The sequence below is a fragment of the Amphibalanus amphitrite genome, unplaced genomic scaffold (assembly GCF_019059575.1).
Source record: "Amphibalanus amphitrite isolate SeventyFive unplaced genomic scaffold, NRLGWU_Aamphi_draft 000122F_arrow, whole genome shotgun sequence".
NCBI lineage: Eukaryota > Metazoa > Arthropoda > Thecostraca > Balanomorpha > Balanidae > Amphibalanus > Amphibalanus amphitrite.
Genome location: NW_024881617.1, coordinates 634699 through 655255, shown reverse-complemented (window position 1 = coordinate 655255; position 20557 = coordinate 634699). Strand labels below are relative to the sequence as shown.

At 50.0% G+C, this 20557-nt stretch overlaps 2 protein-coding genes across 2 annotated transcripts; both read right to left on the bottom strand.

The window, feature by feature from the left end:
* Nucleotides 1-2908: 2908 nt before the first annotated feature.
* LOC122381579 (DNA-binding protein SMUBP-2-like) lies at nt 2909-6821 on the bottom strand. Its single transcript, XM_043365920.1, has 2 exons — nt 6580-6821; nt 2909-5042 (listed from the first exon to the last, which is right to left on the bottom strand). Exons 1-2 carry the CDS (start codon nt 6619-6621, stop codon nt 3030-3032), a joined length of 2055 nt encoding a protein of 684 aa, XP_043221855.1. The 5' UTR covers nt 6622-6821; the 3' UTR covers nt 2909-3029.
* A 2870-nt stretch (nt 6822-9691) lies between these two features.
* LOC122381578 lies at nt 9692-20386 on the bottom strand. Its single transcript, XM_043365919.1, has 12 exons — nt 20227-20386; nt 17936-19689; nt 17390-17602; nt 16770-16999; nt 16388-16515; nt 15870-16080; nt 14993-15190; nt 14194-14703; nt 13828-13934; nt 13183-13334; nt 12514-12618; nt 9692-10276 (listed from the first exon to the last, which is right to left on the bottom strand). Exons 2-12 carry the CDS (start codon nt 19682-19684, stop codon nt 10172-10174), a joined length of 3708 nt encoding a protein of 1235 aa, XP_043221854.1. The 5' UTR covers nt 19685-19689; nt 20227-20386; the 3' UTR covers nt 9692-10171.
* Between the last annotated feature and the right edge of the window lie 171 nt (nt 20387-20557).

The window sequence follows — 20557 nt, the reverse complement described above, 5'->3', positions numbered from 1 at the left end:
TGGCGTCACTTCCGTTAAAACTGACGCATCCGTCATTGTAAATGCGCAGTGACTGGAGTGAACGCTGACACGAGGAGATAGAGAGAAGTTTTGATCAAGCCAGATAAGAGAACCTTTAAACTCAAAGGGGTTCACACACTCACTCGTGCAGATGTGCAAATAGGATTAAAACGATTTCAAGTGAATAACGGAAAGCAACGAGTGTACCTATTTAGATTGTGAGCTGCAACTTAGAATATATTTAAAAACGAAGATAAAGCTTATTTTTAAAACGCGCAACTTTATTTTCTTGTCGATGTATCATTTCATTTCCTTACACCACCCTATTCCCTATTGCCATACTGCAATTAGTTAACTGTACCTAATCTTGATACCGTCATCGAAAATGATATTGGGATTTGGCCCAACATAATTCCTACCTAAGAAGGCAAGTAACTCTGAAGGTCTCGACATAAAACATTATTCTAAAGTAAGTCAAATTCAGTTTAACAAGTCTTAATAGCTAATTTCTTTTGAGTTCAATGCTCTTGCTCAATGCTCATGATAATTGGTATTAGAACAGCCATGCTGAGCGATTCATTTTACCCATTCATTCATCCGACCATAGTTATATCGGTTATATCTATCCGTTAATTCATTCTTATACTTCTTATTCTTCATACTTATTTACATTCACTCTCACACGCTCAGGACTGCACTGCAGCGTTGGAGTCTATCAGAGTTGGAGTCGGTCCGAGTCGACAGTTCAGTAATAAAATCTAGCAGGCAAACAAAAACCAGTTCTGTCTGCAGTTAATGTCAACATTGTTTATTTGACATTGATAGGTCACGCTCTTATATATACATTCGTCTGTAAATTTTAACGAGTGTCCCATTTTTCTATCGGCAAAATATACCTACCCTGACATGCTAACATCGATATTGGATAAATCAGACTATTGGTCGGGTGCTGTTTTGCCTACCGGAGTTCTTGTTTCCTGAAGCTGTCAAACCAGAGGTGCCGCAAAGGTATCGACTATCGACCGAAACATATTCCCGACAATTTCTTGTGCGTAGTGGACGCTTCTTACTTCTTGGAACTAAACATCTGCGTTACGACGCTACCATCTGCACTATTATGCTTTCCGGAGATGCTTTTCCGGAATCTGTGTACGTTTACCTGAGGTGACCCTCTTGTCAACAGCGTTCGGCTGAAGTCTCATGCAGGCACCACACTCCTGCGTCGGTCTAAGCTTTCTGTATTTATCGGCTAAACTTCAATCATTATTAACATCACCGTTGTCATCTGTTTTGTTGGCCACATACACTGTAACACTACACCCACATGCTGGAGAATCACGGTCCGAATATATCAACTCTCAGATTATACCCGGATACACGAACACGATTATATCCCCGCCCACACATACGTTTCAGCTCGAGTGCCCGCAAGCACGCGCGATCACTGCATGATTCTCGACGTCCGCCGCGCGGCGTGACTCACCTCACCCAGCTCACCAGGGGGTGAATACGCCTCTGACATGAAGATTCACGATGATCTGAACTATCGTACATACAGGGTGTCCCATAAGTTCGTTCTCACCTTATATTTGCATGTAAAACAGAGTGCATTGCGTTTTGATATGTTTATAACCCCTCAATGTGCTCCCCATTTCATAGGCAAACACATGAATACATGCTGCGACATGCCAACCGGCATGTTTGGCAGCATAGCAGGCTTGAAGTTAGCCCAGACTGACTTGGCATGCGCCGTGAGCTCCTCAATGCTGGAACACCGCTTCGCTTCGACGAGCCTCGATTTCAATATTCCCAACACATTTTTATGAAATTTGGATCCGATGAGTTGGCTGGGATGTGATCTTACCACACACGCCTATCACAGTCTCCTGGCACTGCTTCTAAGCTTTGCTTGACCTGTGCACTGATGCACTGTCTTGCTTGAAGATGGGCCTACGACCTCCCGGATGCCATTTTCTCCTAAAAAATGTGGTCATACTTGCGGTTCGAGTTATGCTAGAAAGCTGAAACTCCTACTAGATCTTCTTGGAGAAGCATTCTGCGTCCCAAGACTGTTTCTGGAGTATCAATCGCAACGTGATCAGTGTCTGGACGCATATTACCCCACATTACCGTGACCCTGGCCTTTCGCATAGGAATAAAGCGGGATGACATAAAAGCCTTTTCCGTCGCCCATATGGGACCGTTTTGGGGTTTGGACCGGTGTTTTATCTCGAGCACGGACTAGGTAGTCCAGATGACCACATTGATGTCATCGGCCCTCCAGTTTTTTTTTAGCCTCAGGCATAACGAAACACATGTTTGGCCATTTTAAGATGTTTTTGACTGTTTTGAGCCCTCCGGTAAGTAGAGCTTAAGTCACCTTGAGTTAGGTACCCCGAAATGATACTCTTAGACAGCTGGTAATGCATCCTGAAAAGCCTGTTTACCAACTTTCTAACGCTAATACCTTTTTGACGGCCATTTTGGCGCCACACAGTTTTGGCCACATGGCTCACTCGTGAAAGCTGACAAAAAAGAGCATAAACTTGCAGCGATTGACTCCCGACAAATCATCGGCGTCACTTGTTGACTGTGCCTCCAGTTAGCGACAGACATTGGCTACATACTGGATGGCCTCAATCACCCTCAACCGTCGTGAATGGCCCAGTGCGGACTAAATACCGAGACGTTCCCGTATCGGAGACCTCTATGTTGCGGCGTAAGCCGTCTCCACAGGAAGTGAACTATCTGGCAAAAAATATTTTGTCTAGACGAATTAGTTACGGTGGAGCACATTCACAGTTGCCATGGCAACCCCAAAAGCTCAGTTACAAAATAAATTAAGCGTGGCTTTAAATAAGAGAGCCTCTAAAAGAAAAATTTAGGTGAGAAGGAACTTATGGGACACCCTGTATTTGAGTGTGCGAGCGGTCACAGTCTGTCTGCACTATAAGCAATACGATATTTACATGACAATGCAACGAGATAAGGCTATGGCCCTAAGTTCCCTTCTTCGGTCGCAGAGCACCTCAGGTCTTCTTAGTCCCGCGTTTCGGCGGAGCCTTTTTGTTAGTCTTGGGCTGATCGGGATGGCGGGAGCCGCGATGTTTTCGGTGGCGCCTTGGGCCGACACGGAGCTGAGCGCGGACTTCCGTGCTCAGATCATCGGCATAGTCATTTGCCGTCCAAACTTTGCCATTTTGCCGCATGTACTCTAGCAGCGACTGCATGTCTTTGTCTTGGCTCATGAGTTTCGTGTCGCAGACGATCACCAGCTGTCGCCGGGCGCGAGTGATGGCCACGTTGATGCGGCGCTTGTCTGTCACGAAGCTCAGGCCTGGCTTCTTGGATATGACCAACGACACCACGATGGCCTCCTTTTCGCGGCCCTGGAAACCGTCCACCGTTTGGACTTCAACCTCTTCCAGATAGCGCCACCATAAAAGGTCACGCACTCGGGTGCTCTGTGCGCGGTATGGTGTGATGACGCCTATCTGGTCCTCGGACATGCCGGCATGCACCAGGGCACCCACGTGCGCTGCCACGATGTCAGCCTCGCCATGGTTGCTTCGCGAGCCAGCGTGGTCGGGTCTGGCCTCGGTGAGCCCGTAGCCGGCCGTGTCGATGAGCACCAGGGTATGCTCCGTGTCGTCCGTGCGGCGCACGCGGGGAAGATCGGTCAGACGGTGATGGCGCACGGCCGGCGCCGCCTCCAGACGACCGCCGTAATGCTGCTGCGACGGCCACTGCTGGATCAGCTCGTGCATCCGGTACTGGGTGCAGAGCATGCGCACCACCAAAGCCCCGTGCCGCTTCATCTGACGCTCCATCAGGGAGACTTCCAGGCCGAGGTTCGCCGCCGGCTTGCTGATGATGGTCGGAGGCAGCTGGCGGTGGTCGCCGGCCAGCAACAGCTTCCCGGTCCGCTGCGCTGCCAGCCAGCAGGCAGCCTCCACCGACTGGGAGCACTCGTCAATCACCACCAGGTCAAACGCCCCCAGGCCCAGGCGTCTGGGTACTCCCAGCAAGCCATCTCTACTCGCGTTGGCTAGTGTGCAGAAGACAACTTTGGACTTCTCTATGGCTAGTTCCTTTCGGAACCTGTTGTTATTGTCATGACGGCTGCTCCCACCATTCTCAAGTGACTCGGCCACTTTGTCTAGCCAAAAGTCCAGCAGGGATTCCCTAATGCGGGCTGGATGTCCGAGACGCACCATGCTGAGGTCAAGATTGCGGGTGGAATTTTTCTTGTCCAGCCGTTCGAGCATGTTGTCCACGGCCATGTTAGAGTGGGCGCACGCTAGAATGCGACAGCCCAGCTTTAGATGTTGCTGGATTATCTCGACAATGGTGGTGGTCTTGCCAGTCCCGGGCGGACCATGGATGACGGCCAGATGCTTCTGACGGACAGCGAACTCCACAGCGTCGCGCTGAAGCTGGTTCAACCCGACGTTGTAGAAGTCCAGTTTTCCGTTTGCGTTGACGAGCTTCGCCGGCAGTTTATCCGCGGATTCTACGGGCCACTCACCAAACAGAACTGCTCGCAGCCGGAGAGCTCTCCCAGAGATGCCATTAAGTCCCCTCATGATGTAACGCATCTTCTTGTGAATCGAATCGTCATCCACTCTTTTGATATCCACTACCGTGCCCTGAGTGAGTTTTCCACCATTATCCATGACGATCGTGATGTCAGCATTGCTAACCTCGTACACCACTGCCTTCTGAGTTGCGCTGAATTCCTCACGGTCCGCTCTGGATGCGGTCACCTCCACTGGCTCGCGGGCACGAATGTTGTGTTTGGGCAGCATCCTCTCCTCCACGGCGGCTACGACCGACCCGTCCTCGGTCCCACCGCCCGGTCCGAGCACCCACAGCCGCAGACCTTTAGGCGTCAGCGCCGTACCCTCCACCAGCAGGCCCTCCAGCTGGCCGAACTCGGCCAGCTCCCTCTGACGGTGCAGCACAGCATCGTGATCCAAGCCCAACAATAGCAGATGCAGCTGCTGCAGCTCCTCGCAGGTGAGCGGAGATGACGGCGACTTCTGTTGTGACGAGAAAGGAGGAGATTAAAAAGCTAGGTAGATAGATAGATAGATAGAATAGAAAAGACAGAGGGAGATAGAAAGGGAGCGGGAGAGAAGGAAGAGAGAGAGAGAGAGAGAGAGAGAGAGAGAGAGAGAGAGAGAGAGAGAGAGAGAGAGAGAGAGAGAGAGAGAGAGAGAGAGAGAGAGAGAGAGAGAGAATGGGGAGGGAGAAGGGGAGAGGGAGAGAGAAAGAAACAGATGGGATGCCTGGTTAGTTGTAAACAGTGGCGTAAGCCAAAGGGACACTATAGTGTCTTTACTTTGGGAGTCTTTACTTTGGCGTTACTCCCAAAGTTTTTTTCGCACATTTTGGCGAAAAACCTTAACTGCGTGGCATGAAAGTGAGGCTTAACTTACGGAGCCTATTCCAGCCTTGCCTTCTCGTGTTTCGCACGTAATGTCCCACTAGGTCATGGGATTTTTTATTTTTGCAGTGAACTCCCATTTTTGCCGTTTCCTTTGCATTACCATTTTATAAATTGAAGATTATTAAATAAGCAGTTCAGCACTATAAATAAGCATATAATTCTAATAAAGTGATTTGTAACACAACGTAAAAGGACCCTGAAATGCCACCGACATAGGTAAATACCTTTTCTGGCACATTAGATACCTACCTCGCAAACAAATGTTTTGTGCCATTTCTTTACCTTCCCTTCACCAGGGCCTCGTTTCATAAAGCGAGTCCGTAACTTACGGCGGCTTTTGGTCTTGTACTGCAAGTGCATGTGAAGCGATGACGTTAGTTTGAATCGTTGAATTTATTCATCTTGCAAGCAAGAACAGAAGGGAGAAGGGGAAATAAATTTATCGCTTTACATGCACTTGCAATCAGGGATGCGGAGCCGGAGCCGGAGCCGGAGCCGGAGCCGCCGGAGCCGGCATATTTTGCCCGGAGCCGGAGCCGGAGCCGGAGCCGTCAAAAAAGGGGCGACTCCGGCTCCTTTTCTTAAGAGGAAACATAGATAACAGTAGAACAGGAAACAATTATTTACCTAGTTCGGTTTGACAGTAGGTACAAGGCGTAATACAATGTGGTATTCAAAATAGCCTTGTTATACAAATACAGAAGCAGCGTGTACCAATCCCATCGCCTTTTTTCTTCCACCCGTATTTAATTGATCGCATAGGGGATGTACTGGGTAGAAGCCGGAGCCGGAGCCGCCGGAGCCGGATCATTTTACTCGGAGCCGGAGCCGCCATGACATTTCACCCGGAGCCGGAGCCGAAGCCAGAGCCGATTTTTTTCTCCGGAGCCGGAGCCGGAGCCGGAGCCGTCTGAAATTTCCACGGCTCCGCATCCCTGCTTGCAATACAAGACCAAAAACCGGCGTAAGTTACGGACTCGCTTTATGAAACGAGGCCCAGGAAAACAAATGGAATGTAATACATACCTATTACTATGCTATTACACAAACTAAGCTAATCTAATCAGCACCCTCAGATGCGGGTAAGTTGGTAGGTACCTACTTCAGAGGTAAGACGAAAAATTTACCTTTGTGCCGCCGCTAGGGCCGTCCGGCTGTGAATCAGTCATCTTGCGAACTCGGACGTCTTCGGTGCTTGTTCGGACGATATTTTATTTCTATGCGATATTTGGACTGCACACTCAGTCAGCGATCCATACGCCCAACTTCTCCTAGCTTTTGAATGCCATACTCCCAAATGGAGAAAAGTAGCCTTATGAAGACCAACTACAGGTGCATCGCTATACAGCGTCAGTCACCAAATGTCAATGATCAATGATGCCATCTGTATCAATCTCTTCGAGAACCTTTTTATCTCTCTGACCCTTGCCGTCACGGCGGCACTGATAACGGTCACGTCATGGAGCTATCTGCAGTTCACGGATACTTATAGGCACTCCACCTGTTCTGCCTACATCCGAAACAGCCCGTGCACGAGGACAGGTGCTAGTCCAATCGGTGAAGGTCGCGGTCGGCTCTGACAAGGGTCATCCGCCATCCCATCCCCGGCTGTCGGAAGATATATATATCTCAATAGGGGGAGGAGTTTAACCCTCGCCGGCCGAGGGGGGGGGGGCGGGTGCCGCCCCCCCATAGGGTTTTTTCGCGATAGCTCCGAACACGCTGGCGATAGAGAGCTGAAACTTGGCATACCTGACCTTTGATCCAAGCCGCATCTTTTGACACCAACCGCATTTTTGGGTCAGGTCAGGTCACTGACCTATGACGTCATAAGTGAACCTCTGCACGGTCTTCAGATGTCGCAACTTCGCAACGCCCTCACTGCCAGAGGAGATGTCACAGGGAAATGAAACTTGCAGGATCTAGTATCCATTATGAGTCTCACAATTTGTATATCTCGGATTTTTCCTAAAGGTCATATGAGGTCAGGTCATTTTCGTGACCTCACCATTATAAGTCAATGGGGAAAAATTCAAACTGCTATTCTGGCGCCGGGAACGATCTCCAACTATCTCAAGCACACAGAATCGTGATTTGATGCACTCCTTGCAAGGTTAGATGCGTCACTTTTGCAATGTTGACCTTGCGTGACGTCATTTATGACGTCATCAAGGTCATATTAGTTTTTCGTCAATAACTCTTGATCAAATTGAGCTAGCGAGTCGGGAAAGCCACCAATGGACTCAGAAAGACCTGCCGAATCGAATGATATGCGACATGACCTCTTTTGACCAACTTCGTGACCTGGGGGTGCTGACCTGACCTTGACCTGAGGTCAACACCCCAAGTTGACCTGACCCGGACAAAAAGTATATCATTCGACGCGCCTGAGCGAGGCGAACACGATGCTGCCAAAATCGCGGCTCTGCGGCCGTTTTTTGCGAAGTTATTCACCAAAAACTAAACCGTACCTTGGGGCACTTGACCTGACCTCAGAAGTCACCGGTTGACCTAGGACCTTAAAATCGGGTACCAATCTCTGCGTCTCGTAACGGCGCACACGCTCGTTTTTTCCGCGACGCGCTAGCTCCACCAGGGGCGAAACGGCGAGGGGGGGTCGTACCCGCCCCCCCCCTCGGCCGGCGCGTATGTAGAAAACCAATAGGTCCGGCGAGGGTTAAAAGACGGTGATGGTCTGTCAAAGATTCTTAAAAAGGACGCCTAGGCTTCGTAGATTTATCAATAGTATTCCCAGGCTGCATTCCGACGATGCAGGGTTTGCGTCTCAACTGAATAACTTATTATTAAAATTACAATCGTACGTACGTAGTGAGTTGTGAGCTGTGTTAGGTAATCTGGATCACAGTGGCCGAGAAACCTGATCGAAACAGGCTTCGATCTCTACCGATTTCCCTGGGTGCTGTGTGTGTGTGTGTGGGGGGGGGGGGCAAAATTCCCCGCACAAGACCACTCTGAAGTGTTTATCGTGATGCAGAGCGTATCGAACGGGATGTGACGGGGCTCCACCAGAGACCGATCGGCTGAAGAGACCCACCGAGTGTTATCAGTACATGCCTTTTACCTACCGGTGGTATGTGTGGGGGCGCACGGGATGAAACATGCGTCGCTGGCAAGGCGCTATAGGCTCTTGATACTGACGTATGTACTTAAAAGCTATGCAGACCCCTCACTCATGATGCATCTTACAAATATTTGCCAATGTCAAGTGACTCATCACAAGTGACAACTGACACATGGTATGTGAGGCGCAACACCAAAGATCAACTGTGCAAAGTGTGGTAGTAAATGTGTCTCCAAGGATTCGGTAGCTGCTTCGATAGATCCTTACACTCACATATATGTTCGACCACTCGGGCATGTACATTGTGTAATCCCAGATGCACTTTTTATAGAAAAATGACCCTTTTGCTAGCAATTCCAAGACATGGTCCACATACGCTAAAGCCGGATAGATACTCGGAAATACACCTTAGCGCCGCTAACCCTCTTCTTGCATTGTGGTGTTTATTATCACAAAGCAAGACACCGAAATGTAAAAATAAAATAGTCAGCCCGCCGTGAATTCCTATACGACAAGCCACAGCGTCACGAGCAGCACCTTTCCACAGAAGATGTCAAGGAAATCCGATGAAAAGGGCTCATGCATTACGCGATTACAGCTAAGAAACATAGCAAACTTTTCCTGTTGTTTTATTTAACGAAAACAACACTTCCGACGGCGAGTGACAAGGTAAACAAATGCATGGTCAGTCAAGACTACCCAGAAAGTAGTAGAAGGTAAGCAAGGCTTTTCTGTTTTTCTTGCGCGACAGACCTCTGATAGATAGAAGTCCATACTTGCATTTATTTTTACCGGAAACATACAACATCGCGCATAACACTGGCGATGGTACATACCTTCCTGCGCTTTAAAGGCCTAAAGATAGGTAGCAGGCGAAGGTGACTTAAACTCATGGACTCATGGCGGGCGAAGATGACCTTAACTCATGAACTCATACCTAATCACAATAGAGACCATTTCATACAAACTTACATGTAAGGCATCGATTTATGAATGCATGTTCAATATCCGAAATGGTCACATATTTTTTTAGAAGCACAAACGCATTGACGTTAATTTAAATACTTAACTGTCATCATTTAAGACGGTTACCACTTCATGGAAGTGTTTTACGATGAGCGGGTTAATGAGCCATGTTAAACGTAAAACCTGTCAAAAACTTTGTTAAAATAAATGTATTCGTTACGTTCAACAAATAATGTACTGAGCCAAGCAAACAATACAATTTCCAGAGCGCAAGGAAGAACTCGACGACTTAAATAACGATGTTTGTATCCTTGCCTAAAAGCAACGACAGGAAACAAAATCGCAATAATCTGAAGCATCATCTGTCACTTCTGTGACACTGAATGCCTCCAACAAACAGGCGAGTGCAGCATTGCATCATCTCCAATACCATAATTGTACTTCTTATCACTTTGACGTAGAACATAAGACTCACTATCGTCACCATCTGTTAGTTCAACGTCACACGTCACTTTCAGTCACGGTGGGCCAGTTCGCACCGTTACAAGCTTCCCGAATTCGATCACAGCCGACGTCGTGGTCGCAGCCGGTTAGGATAAAAACCCTGTCACAACATGGATATCGTCGACGCCACATTGCGCACGCTTCAGGTAACCGTGTTTAAACCGTCGCTACAGTCGAATCTGGTGAAGACCGATGGTGTGCGCCTGACGACTGGTGACCACACAACAGAGGTCGGTGAGGTCGAGACCGAGCACCGAGGATAGCTCGTAACCCTGCGACAGAGGGAGAAAGTGCTCTAAAAAGAGAAGGGAGTAACCAGCTATCACGTCATTTTTTCAATGTCAGCAGCCGTTCGATTGCTGGTAAACCTCGCCGTCAGCTAAAATTCAGTTACTTGCAAAATAAACTTTTACCACTGAGATGTTCGTACGAAAGTTTATGATTACGGCGCTATTGTTCAGTCAAAATCCGATAGAGATAAGTGCTCACTGTCAGTCCGAGAAACGGATGAATAATGACATTGAAGATGATTTCATGGTACACGCGTAGATAAAAAATGTACCCATGGGTACGTAAATAGAGCTTTAAGAAGCGCGTTTAATAATATCCCGTCGCTCCCGTTCGATCGCCAGTACTTACATTAATCCGTGGTGCTAATTATAACTGAAATATCGACACCTTTTTTTAAACCCCACAGCTGCTCTCCAGTGAATTTCCGGGAGACACGAAAGATCTCCTTTTAAAAGTGTCCAATCGTCCGATCCTGATCAAATATGTGTGTTCGTAGACCTGTTCTGGTATTGCTTTATCTGCCAAGACAGACAAACTTGAGAAAAATCGAGTGATTGCACCTTTTTTGAAGGTCTCTAACCAACTTGTCTGAAATTCACCGAAGAACAAATGTGGGGTTTAAAAAAAGGTGTCGATATGACTAACTAACTAATAGCCCGTTACTCTAACTAAAGGGCTGATGTATGCATATTATCGCCTACTGGCATTCAGTATAATCCCAAGGGTAGCACGGCAGCTGACCTGAACATCAGCTCTCTGGAATCGATGTATTTCATGCCCAAGGTCATATACAGATTATGCCTATGTTACATTATACGCCAATGCAGCATACAAATACATATCTTATCCATGCACAGACGCACTATCTTATCCATGCACAGACTGAGGTTAATGCTATAACTACTGTTTTTATTGTCGTCAGACCATACATCAACGCGAACCTCAGCCACTTCTAGCTGTCAAGTGCAAACCTTCGAGACCATTTAAATCGACCACCAAAAACACGACTGCCAAGGACTGCATGCCGTGCACTCCTTGGTGCATATAGCCTTTTCTGTCAGGAAAAAAAAACAACTAACCACCAAGCGCTTTCATTGGAAATATAATGCGTAGGCGTGTGTTAAACCGGTCGCGTAAATGCCCAACCACAATCGTTGACATAATCACGCGTGCAAACCCTCGTCATTTCGAAGATAATTTTTTAGAAGAAGTGCGATGGAAATGTCCGGGAAATATCGACGGTACACATGGTTTCGCTCTTCCTTTAACATTAAAGATCGTCAGTGATAACGTACATCGATTACATTCCAATTTCCAACAAAAGCCAACGCACGAAATGACACCCTGGATCCCACAACTAATTGGTATACATATGCATTATGCAAAATACATTTTTCTGGCTTTGATGCATACATATTTGGACAGCCTCCTCGTGCACGAGGTAGTCGCCGGCCGAGCCTTGTTTTGGGCAGCTGACCCTCTGTTTTCGGTCATTAGATATGTGACTAAGTTGATAGCGACAACGGTCAATGATTCTTAGAACCTATCCTGCTATAGAAAGCAAGGAAAAGATGCATCTCTGCAATTAATATAACTGGACTACCGTGTTAATTATCATTCAGGGCGTTTGATGTCTAAAGGCAGCCTGGTCAATTAGTCGCAATGGAAGATTGAAAAGATCAACATCTAATGGTTCTACCGACCAACTGACAGGCTCAGCTCAACCATGCTCAACTTCCGAATAGGCCTGAGGTCATCAGCCGGAAACCTCATTCGATCTATTGGATATCATTTCCTGTGTCGTTTGGCGGTCGTAATTGTTCCAGAAGGTAACCTTTCCGGCCGAGCAAATAGGGCGGCCGCCGGTGCGAACTTAGCCTGACAAAAGGACCTTGCTCTTTCAGTAGCAGTATTCACAATAAACTGCCGGTAGTATCAACTTCAAAACCGCCCTGGATGAGCACTTTCTGAGAGAATGTTGACAGGTTGTGCCCTTGCAGTATGTTTGACGTTTACAGGACGATGAAAAATGAAGTAGGTGTGCGGCAGTGATGCGTGATACGCTCTACACTCTATATTATTTGACCTGTTCCATGAAACTGCACATGAAAAGTCAGGCCTTCTACAGCTGATGCCTTACGAAATACAACTTGAATATGATTCCGGACTGACCCGGTCGAAATCTTGCATGACCTGTGAGCTCTCCCAGTCAACTGACCTGGTCGGGGTCGCCCGATGACCGTCCCAGCAGACTTTCTATCGTGCTCTGTAAGAGCTGCACGAAGACTCGACTCCGACCCAGGCCAGGGCACGCTACCTCCACCTGTAGACAGGGGTACCGAGTTGAGAGAACGAAGGATGGTATGGAATTGGGAAGAAACACACAAGACTAAACAGGCAAAACTATATTCTGAATCTGGATTAAACCATTCAGAAAACTGCGCATTAGGAAAGAAACTTCAGTGTTTTCATGACAAATAGTATACCAAAGAACGTCGTGCAGTCATGAAAGGCAAGTGAAAGGCAGATGCCAGAGCTAGCACGAAACAAAGATCACAACCACAACCTCAAGTTCAACCAGGACAAAAACAATAGACGGATATGGTATGCCTCAAGATTCATGTCATGTCAGAATCAAAGCACGAAAGACGTCGTTAAAAACAGTCCAGCGCTGTCCGCAGTAGCGTGACTGCTGGACATTCGCCGACAAAGTGAACCGCAGTCGAGGATGCACGTGAGACGGGACAGGAAATTTTGCCGCTGCTTGACGGAGACTAGCCCGCTATGGGACAAATATCGCAATCGAATCGCAACGCCCACACACTAGCTGATTTCGCAGATAGCCAAAACTCCGCGACAGTCATGCCTGGCGTGACTCATAGCTCACCTTCAGTTCCATTCTGTTGACAACGGACGGCGGCGGTAGGCAGCAGAAGTGACACATCTGACCGCTAGATGTATCTGCCAGGTCATCGGAGCCGCACTCAGAGCAGGCCGGCCAGACGGACGCACACTGCTCGTCCACGCCTGCCACCTGACCTGAAACAACCAAACACAGCACAGCGTTCGGACGCCAGCAGCAAACCTCAAAATCCAATGTCGAAACAAAGGCATATACGGAAGTTTTTGTTTTTTGTTTGTTTTGCTGGGTTAGGCCCTTTCGGTCCAATTAGACCATATTTTCAGAGCCGGGAGGATGATAGGATATAAGGGGAGACATTATTGGTCTGGGCAGGCACCCTAGTGAGTCACCGGGGCTGAGCCCGTCCAGAGGACAGGCCACCCAGCCCCAAGGTACTCACTGCACCCGGCTACGGGGTGCGCTCCCTCGGGAGCAGCGGTGCCGCTCCAAGGGAGCAGCCCGCATGAGATAATTGCCTGTCCAGCTCCGAGAGGGTTGCGGACAGTGTGCGGAGGAGAAGGATTTCTGTATCCTGAAGATGGAATCACGGAACGGTAAGAAGGAAGTTTAGACACCAAGACAAGATACCCAGGTTTCGGTTCACTTTCGATGGTTTTCATGTCGACTCACCGGACACAAGCACCAGCTGGTCGGGCTGGGCGGACGCCGTCAGGGGCGGCAGGGGTGTCCCTGGGGGTGGCACCGTCACCGCGTCCCGCCGCTCCACTGACGAGTACCTGCGAAAGGTGTATCGCTGTTAAGACGAAAACGTCCGAAAAACTGCACATTTTTATGCAAAAATTGCGCTCCCTTTACCTACCCTTCAAGTGTAAGATAAATATGGATGCATGCAAGCATATATTTCTGGAACGAAGAGCGGAAGAGCGGAAGAACGAAGAACGAAGAGCGGCAGTAGCGGGAAAGGCTCACTGGTTTTGGCGGCTGCCTCCATAGTTCTCATTTTCACGAGTCTTTGCCCACTCGCCGATGTCTTACCTATCCACCGTCATCCGTGCGTCCCTCCTCCAGACATGTCTCAGCAGGGCCGTCTGACCGGGTAGCATCATCAGCGCTGCGTCCGACTGCACCTCCAGCCTCAGCGGACCGTCAGCCGTCAGCACCAGTACGGCGCCGTCCAGGGGCGCCAGCAGGCGACAGGGCAGGTCCAGGCGGCAGTCCGGGGCAGCGGGAGGCGGCCCGCCCTCCCCAGCCAGTGTGGAGTAACACCAGGGACTGGGGTCGCACGGGTCCCTCTCCGTGGGGGACGGAGGGTCCAGGGCAGACCGGGGGAGGTTCTCGGTAGAGACCGGCGGGTCCTGAGCAGAGTGGGGGAGGTTCTCGACAGAGGATAGCTCGGGGAGGAGGCCGGGGTCGCCGCCGGCCGACACGGTCCTCCCCGGCAGCTCGGTCAGCTGGCTGTCGTTGGACAGCGCTTGGAGGATGTAGGTGAAGCCGGGGTCGGCGCTGCCCGTCAGACGGACCACCATGCTGGCTAGAGCTGGATGCCTGCCGGCAGCGGGAGGGGACATGTGCACAGGCCGGAGGTCAGGAATGTAACTGCACTGGAGATCACCAAGCAGGCATAAATGCATCTGAGCACGGAATATATGGTCTACGACAGATATATTATGTCGTAGGTAGACTATATATTCCGTAATCTGAGTTTTATCCATATTCATTTTACGTATAACGTTTTTATTACGTGCCAATAAACGACTGCTACTAGCACAGAAAATACTGGCATAAAAATATATGGTTTCTTTCTGCTATCCCTCTCCCTCTTCCCCACACTCACTGGTCACTGGTGGTCCTCTCTCTGACCACCAGTCCGGTCAGCCGCAGCCGGATCCCTGACCGCACCAGCGGCCTGTACCTCCTGACGAGCGGGGCGGGTACCACCACCTCAGCCACTGTACCGGCCCCGTCCCGCACCAGTAGTGACCAGCACCAGTCCTCCTCGGGACCGTCAGAGGTCTGACTGTCGGCCGGACATCTGATGGGCGGAGGGGACAGGTCAGAGGTCAGCGTGACGAAGGGAGACGGGGGTTAGTTGAAGGGCGAAGGTGAACGTAAGAGGAGAGCTGAAGGCAGAGACAGGTGACGACGTAAGAACTAAGACAGGCAGGTGTGTGACGAGTGATATGTACACTTTTTGTTGTTGTTGTTGTTTTTTTTTTTTTTGTTGGGTTAGGCCCTTTCGGTCCAATAAGACCATTTCAGAGCCGGGAGGATGATAGGATATAGGGGGAGACATTGGTCTGGGCAGGCACCCTAGTGAGCTGCCGGGGCTGAGCCCGTCCAGAGGACAGGCCATTCAGCCCCAAGGCACTCACTGCACCCGGCTTCGGGGTGCGCTCCCTCGGGAGCAGCGGTGCCGCTCCAAGAGAGCAGCCCGCATGAGATAAAGTTGCCTGTCCAGCCCGGAGGGGGTTGCGGCGTGGAGGAGAAGGATTTCAGTAGTATCCTGAGGATAGAAGCACGGAACGGTGTGTACACGTTTCCTCATGGAAATAAAGTGAGGAAATGTCATAGCCATTTTACACTGCGTAAATACACCTTTTTAAAACTGATGTTTCGATAGCAGACACGTGTAAACTGTCCCGCAACATTAGGACAACTTGACACTTACATAAATATAAAAATGGCGGACTAATTGATTAACTATGGCGCACCTATATTGACAGACGTGCAGGACTGTGGCGTCGATCGTGTTCACGACGTCACCGCCGCAGCCCAGGGCGGAGAGGATCGTAGTGTCATCTAGCGGACAGTCTGCAGATACAGCTTCACGGACGGTCGTCAGGTGGCTCTGGGTGAGGGGTTGCCGAGAGGGTGAGACGGTCCGAGGAAACGGGCGGAGACACTGGGCGGGCAGAGGAGCGTCTGAAAAGAAAACACATCGATCCTTGTCACACACACACACCAACAACATAGAATCACATCGCCATCAGAATGCCCAAAGGCTAGAGAAAATGAATGCACCATAACGATGAGCGATATCAGGTATAACGTTGAAGCTGGTGTATGCATGTTGGCGACTCTATAAGCAATCTGACTGGCTACGCAAATTATCACCAAGTTACTGTGAAAAAACATGACAGCCGTAACGTCCATAATAACATTGACATCATTGCCAAGGACATCCCTCTTTCCTATATTTGCTCAAATGCTCACAGACCGTTTGACTTACCGTCGGGACAGGGACAGGTGAACTCCACGAATACGACAGGCGGAGGCGGGGGCGACGGGCCCGGCTCGACGCTAGCGCCGCCTATCGGCAGCAGCACCGGAGGGCCCTCCGCCACCTGGAGACGCTGCCTGATGTGGAGCAGAGGGGTACGAGTGTATTTAAAAACAGCTGCAATTAACTGCACATTAAACAAACCAGCTAACACAACTGAAAACTATTTCGACAGCTAGCTAGGTCTAGAGACGCTGTACCAATACAATAATAATAAAGACGTTCTGAAAATGGCGAGACTGAAGATGGATATAGACCAACAAGAATTCTAACTTTAACATAATATAAATGTAGTTCGTAGTTTTAATATCTAGACTCGGATCCCACTAACCAGGGCGGGTGGAGCAGCAGAGTATCTCCAGCGCTGACCGCTGGTAGATCAGCACCATTGGCCAGCAGCACCTGCACCGGTCCTTCTCCGGGGTCACCAGAGGGCCGACCGGGGCCACCAGAGGACTGGCCGGGGTCACCAGAGGACCGATCAGGGTCTGGGGTCCTCCCCAGCACCATCCGGGCGCCGGCCTGACGCTCACAGCGCTCTACAAACACACGCAGGCAGCCCTGAAAGGAAGAAAATGCAGGGTAATCGATTTAAGATGGGAGAGAGGTTGTCGTGCTCGGTATACAGACTGCAAACAGCGACTTGCAGTTAAAAAGTGAGTACAGTGTGAGAAAATCTGTTCCATCCCCCTTCCAAGACCAATGCTAATAAGCAACAGCGAAATCTGTCATCCAAATCCTCTCTCAGAAGCCAGAACCCACGAGAACCAAGAACTTCCAAAAGAAAGACGTCACTGAAGATAGAACAGGGCATAGGCAGCATAAACACAAAAGCCCGGCTGGGTAGATGACCACCTTTCATGCATAGGTGCATACCTTATTTTTTTTTTCTTCAAATGACCAAACCAAACCATTCCCTAACCAACTGAGCCGCATCCTCCGCACCCATACCTGATCGGGGGCGCCACCGGTCCTATGCCGACTCATCCTGACGAAGGCGCCACTGCGTTTCAGCACCCTGCGCAGCCGCTGGACCAGACCGCGCCGTTTCGGTGGCAGCTTCCTCCCCGACGGGGGCACCTCCGGCTCCGCAGCTGCCTTCTCCGGGGTGACTTCTGAGCGGCGCAGCTGACGTACAAAGTCCGACGCGCGACGATCGGTGGCCTGCGAAGAATGACAGAGATATTTTGATGCTCGGCGCACCTGTCAAGGCTTGGCTGCTTTGGCGAGATAATGGAACGCAAGATAAAGCCCACTAGAATGGGGCAAATGAGATGAATTCTCACTCGGGGCTCACATTTTGCGAGTATAACTAGGCAACTGTGGTAAGACCATTTAGAAACAAGGGACGATTTTTTAAGACCTATGCGTTATTCCCCTCTCCGCTCAGTTAAACGCTATTAGTATTTAGCTTCCTTGTAACAATGTCCTACTTTAACTTATCCCTAGCCATCTCATCCCCAAAAGTGCCAGCTATGCCTGTCCGACCCCACTCACCGTCGCCTGCGGCACAGTCCGGTCGGCCCCGGTGACTGCTCTCAGCCAGCGGAGCCGCTCCTGGCTGGACACGGTCGGCACCGGCTCCGGCTCCCGTCCCGGGCCGCTCCGCAGCTCCTCGTCGACCGAGAGCAGCGTGCGGCGCCGCTTGGTGGTCTGGGCGGTGTCACCTGACGGATGCCGGCACCGGGATCCGCCGGAGCCACCGGCCGGTCTCCGTGGTGTAGACACGTGAGAGCGATCACCACCCGTCATACTAGTTTCGTTTGTGGTGTTGGATGCCTCCCTTGAGTTTTCAGGGTTACGAGGATTGTTGGTAGATTCATGAGAAGGTTGCCTTGGTAGCTCAGACCCCATAGAAGAGCGGGCTCCAGCAGAGGCTGCACGGCCCACGAACGGGCCTGGCACTCCAGTCGCTCTAGACGCCTCAAAGGCAGGAAACAGCTGCCTGACGGGACCCGGTCGGCGGGGAGCCTTGTCCAACGACCGTCGAGTTACTGCTGGGCTGATCAGAGCCGGATCGGGGGCACACAGCGGCGTGGCATCCTCCGCTCTGGAGACAGCGCCAGCGGCCGGCCTGACACCCATCGGAGTTTCATCGGTCCGGTCGGTAGACGTACGGGTGGCATCATCTGTTCTGTGTGCCGCAGACCCTGCCCCGGAGGTGGAGTTGGGTCTCGCTCTCCGTCTGCGGCGACGCTCGATTACCGGAGAGGAGCCTGCCGAGGACGGTCCCTCGCCGACCGTGGTCAATTGAGCGAGGCGCGGTTGGATCTCCGGCTGGGTGTGTTTAGAGGATGATGGAGCAGATTTTGACCCTCCACAAGTCATTAAAGACACACTGGCGGCACTCTTGGACTTTTCAGTAGCACACTCAAACATCCCAGTGGCTTCTTCGGCCACTCTAGTGGATGCGTCTTCAAATACTTCGGCAGCGTTTTTGGATGCACTAGCAGCGGCATCAGACACTCGTGTATCATTTTTCGATACATCTGCGATCTGCACAGTCTCGGTTGCAGGTCTGAGGCGCCGCGTCGGCCTCAGGACCGGGGAGCGGGAAGGGCGTAGCACCGGCGACCTCTGTGTGCCGAGCACCGGGGACAGTCGCGGCACAGGTGGCGGTGAGTCTTCCAGCTCCGACCCGGGCGAGGAGGGGCGACCTGATCGGGTCTGAACAGACTTGGAAGCTGCTGTGGAAGTTGGTACTGCGGTCAGTCTGTTCTGGGCGTGAGTGGTACCAGAAGTAGAGGTAGTTCCTGTAGCTGACTGATGGAATATTCTTCTGGCTGCTCTGGAATTACCAACATGCTGGCCATCTGTCTGCCTTGTCGAGGTTGCCACAGATGGTCGATGTAACACAGGAGATGGAGCGTTGGGATCTGGATTGGGAAGGGCACTACTCAGAGCTAGCTGAGCCACTGCTGGAAGTCTGGAGTGACGAGAGACACACACTACTGGAGAGTCTTGGGAGGGATCCTGCACCAGCTGTGAGGATGGGAGTGCTGGGGATGAGTCCTCAATGGAAGGAGGAAGGATCTCCTCATCAGATCCAGGAGCTGGATTGTGGCTGACTGGAGCAGGCTTTGACACATGAGCAGGAGCTTGAGCTACTCCTGATGATTTAGAAGACCCCTGTGTCTGTGACCAAGAGATGCAGTCAGCCAGCTCATCACCCTCCGCAGCACTGCAGACTCTTCCAAGCAGATCAGAGTCCAGTCGGTGGAACCCTGGCACACTCCTGTTGAACATGGTCCCTGAAACACACAGAGTAAAGTTTTGACAATCTTGAAGTTGGATTAGTTACAATTAATGTAGGTATGTACTTAGGTACTCAACTACTCACACTCTTGACTGTATTAAGATAAATTAATATCATGGCATTGGTGCCTGGTGGTCATAACACTGCATTTATTTTAAGCTATCTATGCCGGCAATAAAATATGCACAGCCTTAGCTTGCAATCATACACTCACACTGCATAGGTATCAATATAGGACCTGAGGCCATTGTTATAAAATAAAATTGAACTATCTATTGGCAGCAAATAAAAATTGAGCCAAATAAAACGGCTTCTCATTATTATAAAACTACACATGTGCTTAATGGGAATGCATCCGCCAGCGCCTTTTTTGGCTCAGAATTAGGAATAAAACTCACAGCCAGCTCAGATTCTATTTCATAATAATGGTCTCTGGCCTGTGAACAAAACAAAACAAGCAAAGCACCTCACGGCTCACATAGCTGTCACAGTTTGATAAGAGCACTAACATTTTTATTACCTAATAAATTACCTAATATATGAGCGTTTTCAAATATATCAAAGAACTATGTGACAAATCAACTGAACTCTATAATGACAAAACAAATCTGTCGATTGTGCGCAACCATTGCGCAACCAACAACTGCAACAACAACTGCAACAACTGCAGTTCTCTATATACCGTGAACTGCAATAAGTAATAACATTTGCAATAAAGTTTGCAATGTATGCAAAACATGCAGAAGGCTTTTGAAGAAGGCGCGCTGTTTTTGTTTCTCAAACATGCTACCAGATCAGTTTTCCCTTCATCCAAGAATAGTTTCCTCCATGACTGTTTACTGGCGTTGGCGTAACTGGCCACC

Bases quoted from the DNA above. Each gene is read 5' to 3' on its own strand.
- LOC122381579 (XM_043365920.1), bottom strand. From the start codon at position 6,621: ATGACTGATTCACAGCCGGACGGCCCTAGCGGCGGCACAAAG. The intron at 5,043-6,579 runs GTAAATTTTTCG...TCGTCACAACAG, and splicing joins GCCCTAGCGGCGGCACAAAG to AAGTCGCCGTCATCTCCGCT.
- LOC122381578 (XM_043365919.1), bottom strand. From the start codon at position 19,684: ATGTTCAACAGGAGTGTGCCAGGGTTCCACCGACTGGACTCTGATCTG. The intron at 16,516-16,769 runs GTTAGTGGGATC...GCTCCACATCAG, and splicing joins CTGCTGCTCCACCCGCCCTG to GCAGCGTCTCCAGGTGGCGG. The intron at 12,619-13,182 runs GTGAGCTATGAG...CCCTGTCTACAG, and splicing joins TCAACAGAATGGAACTGAAG to GTGGAGGTAGCGTGCCCTGG.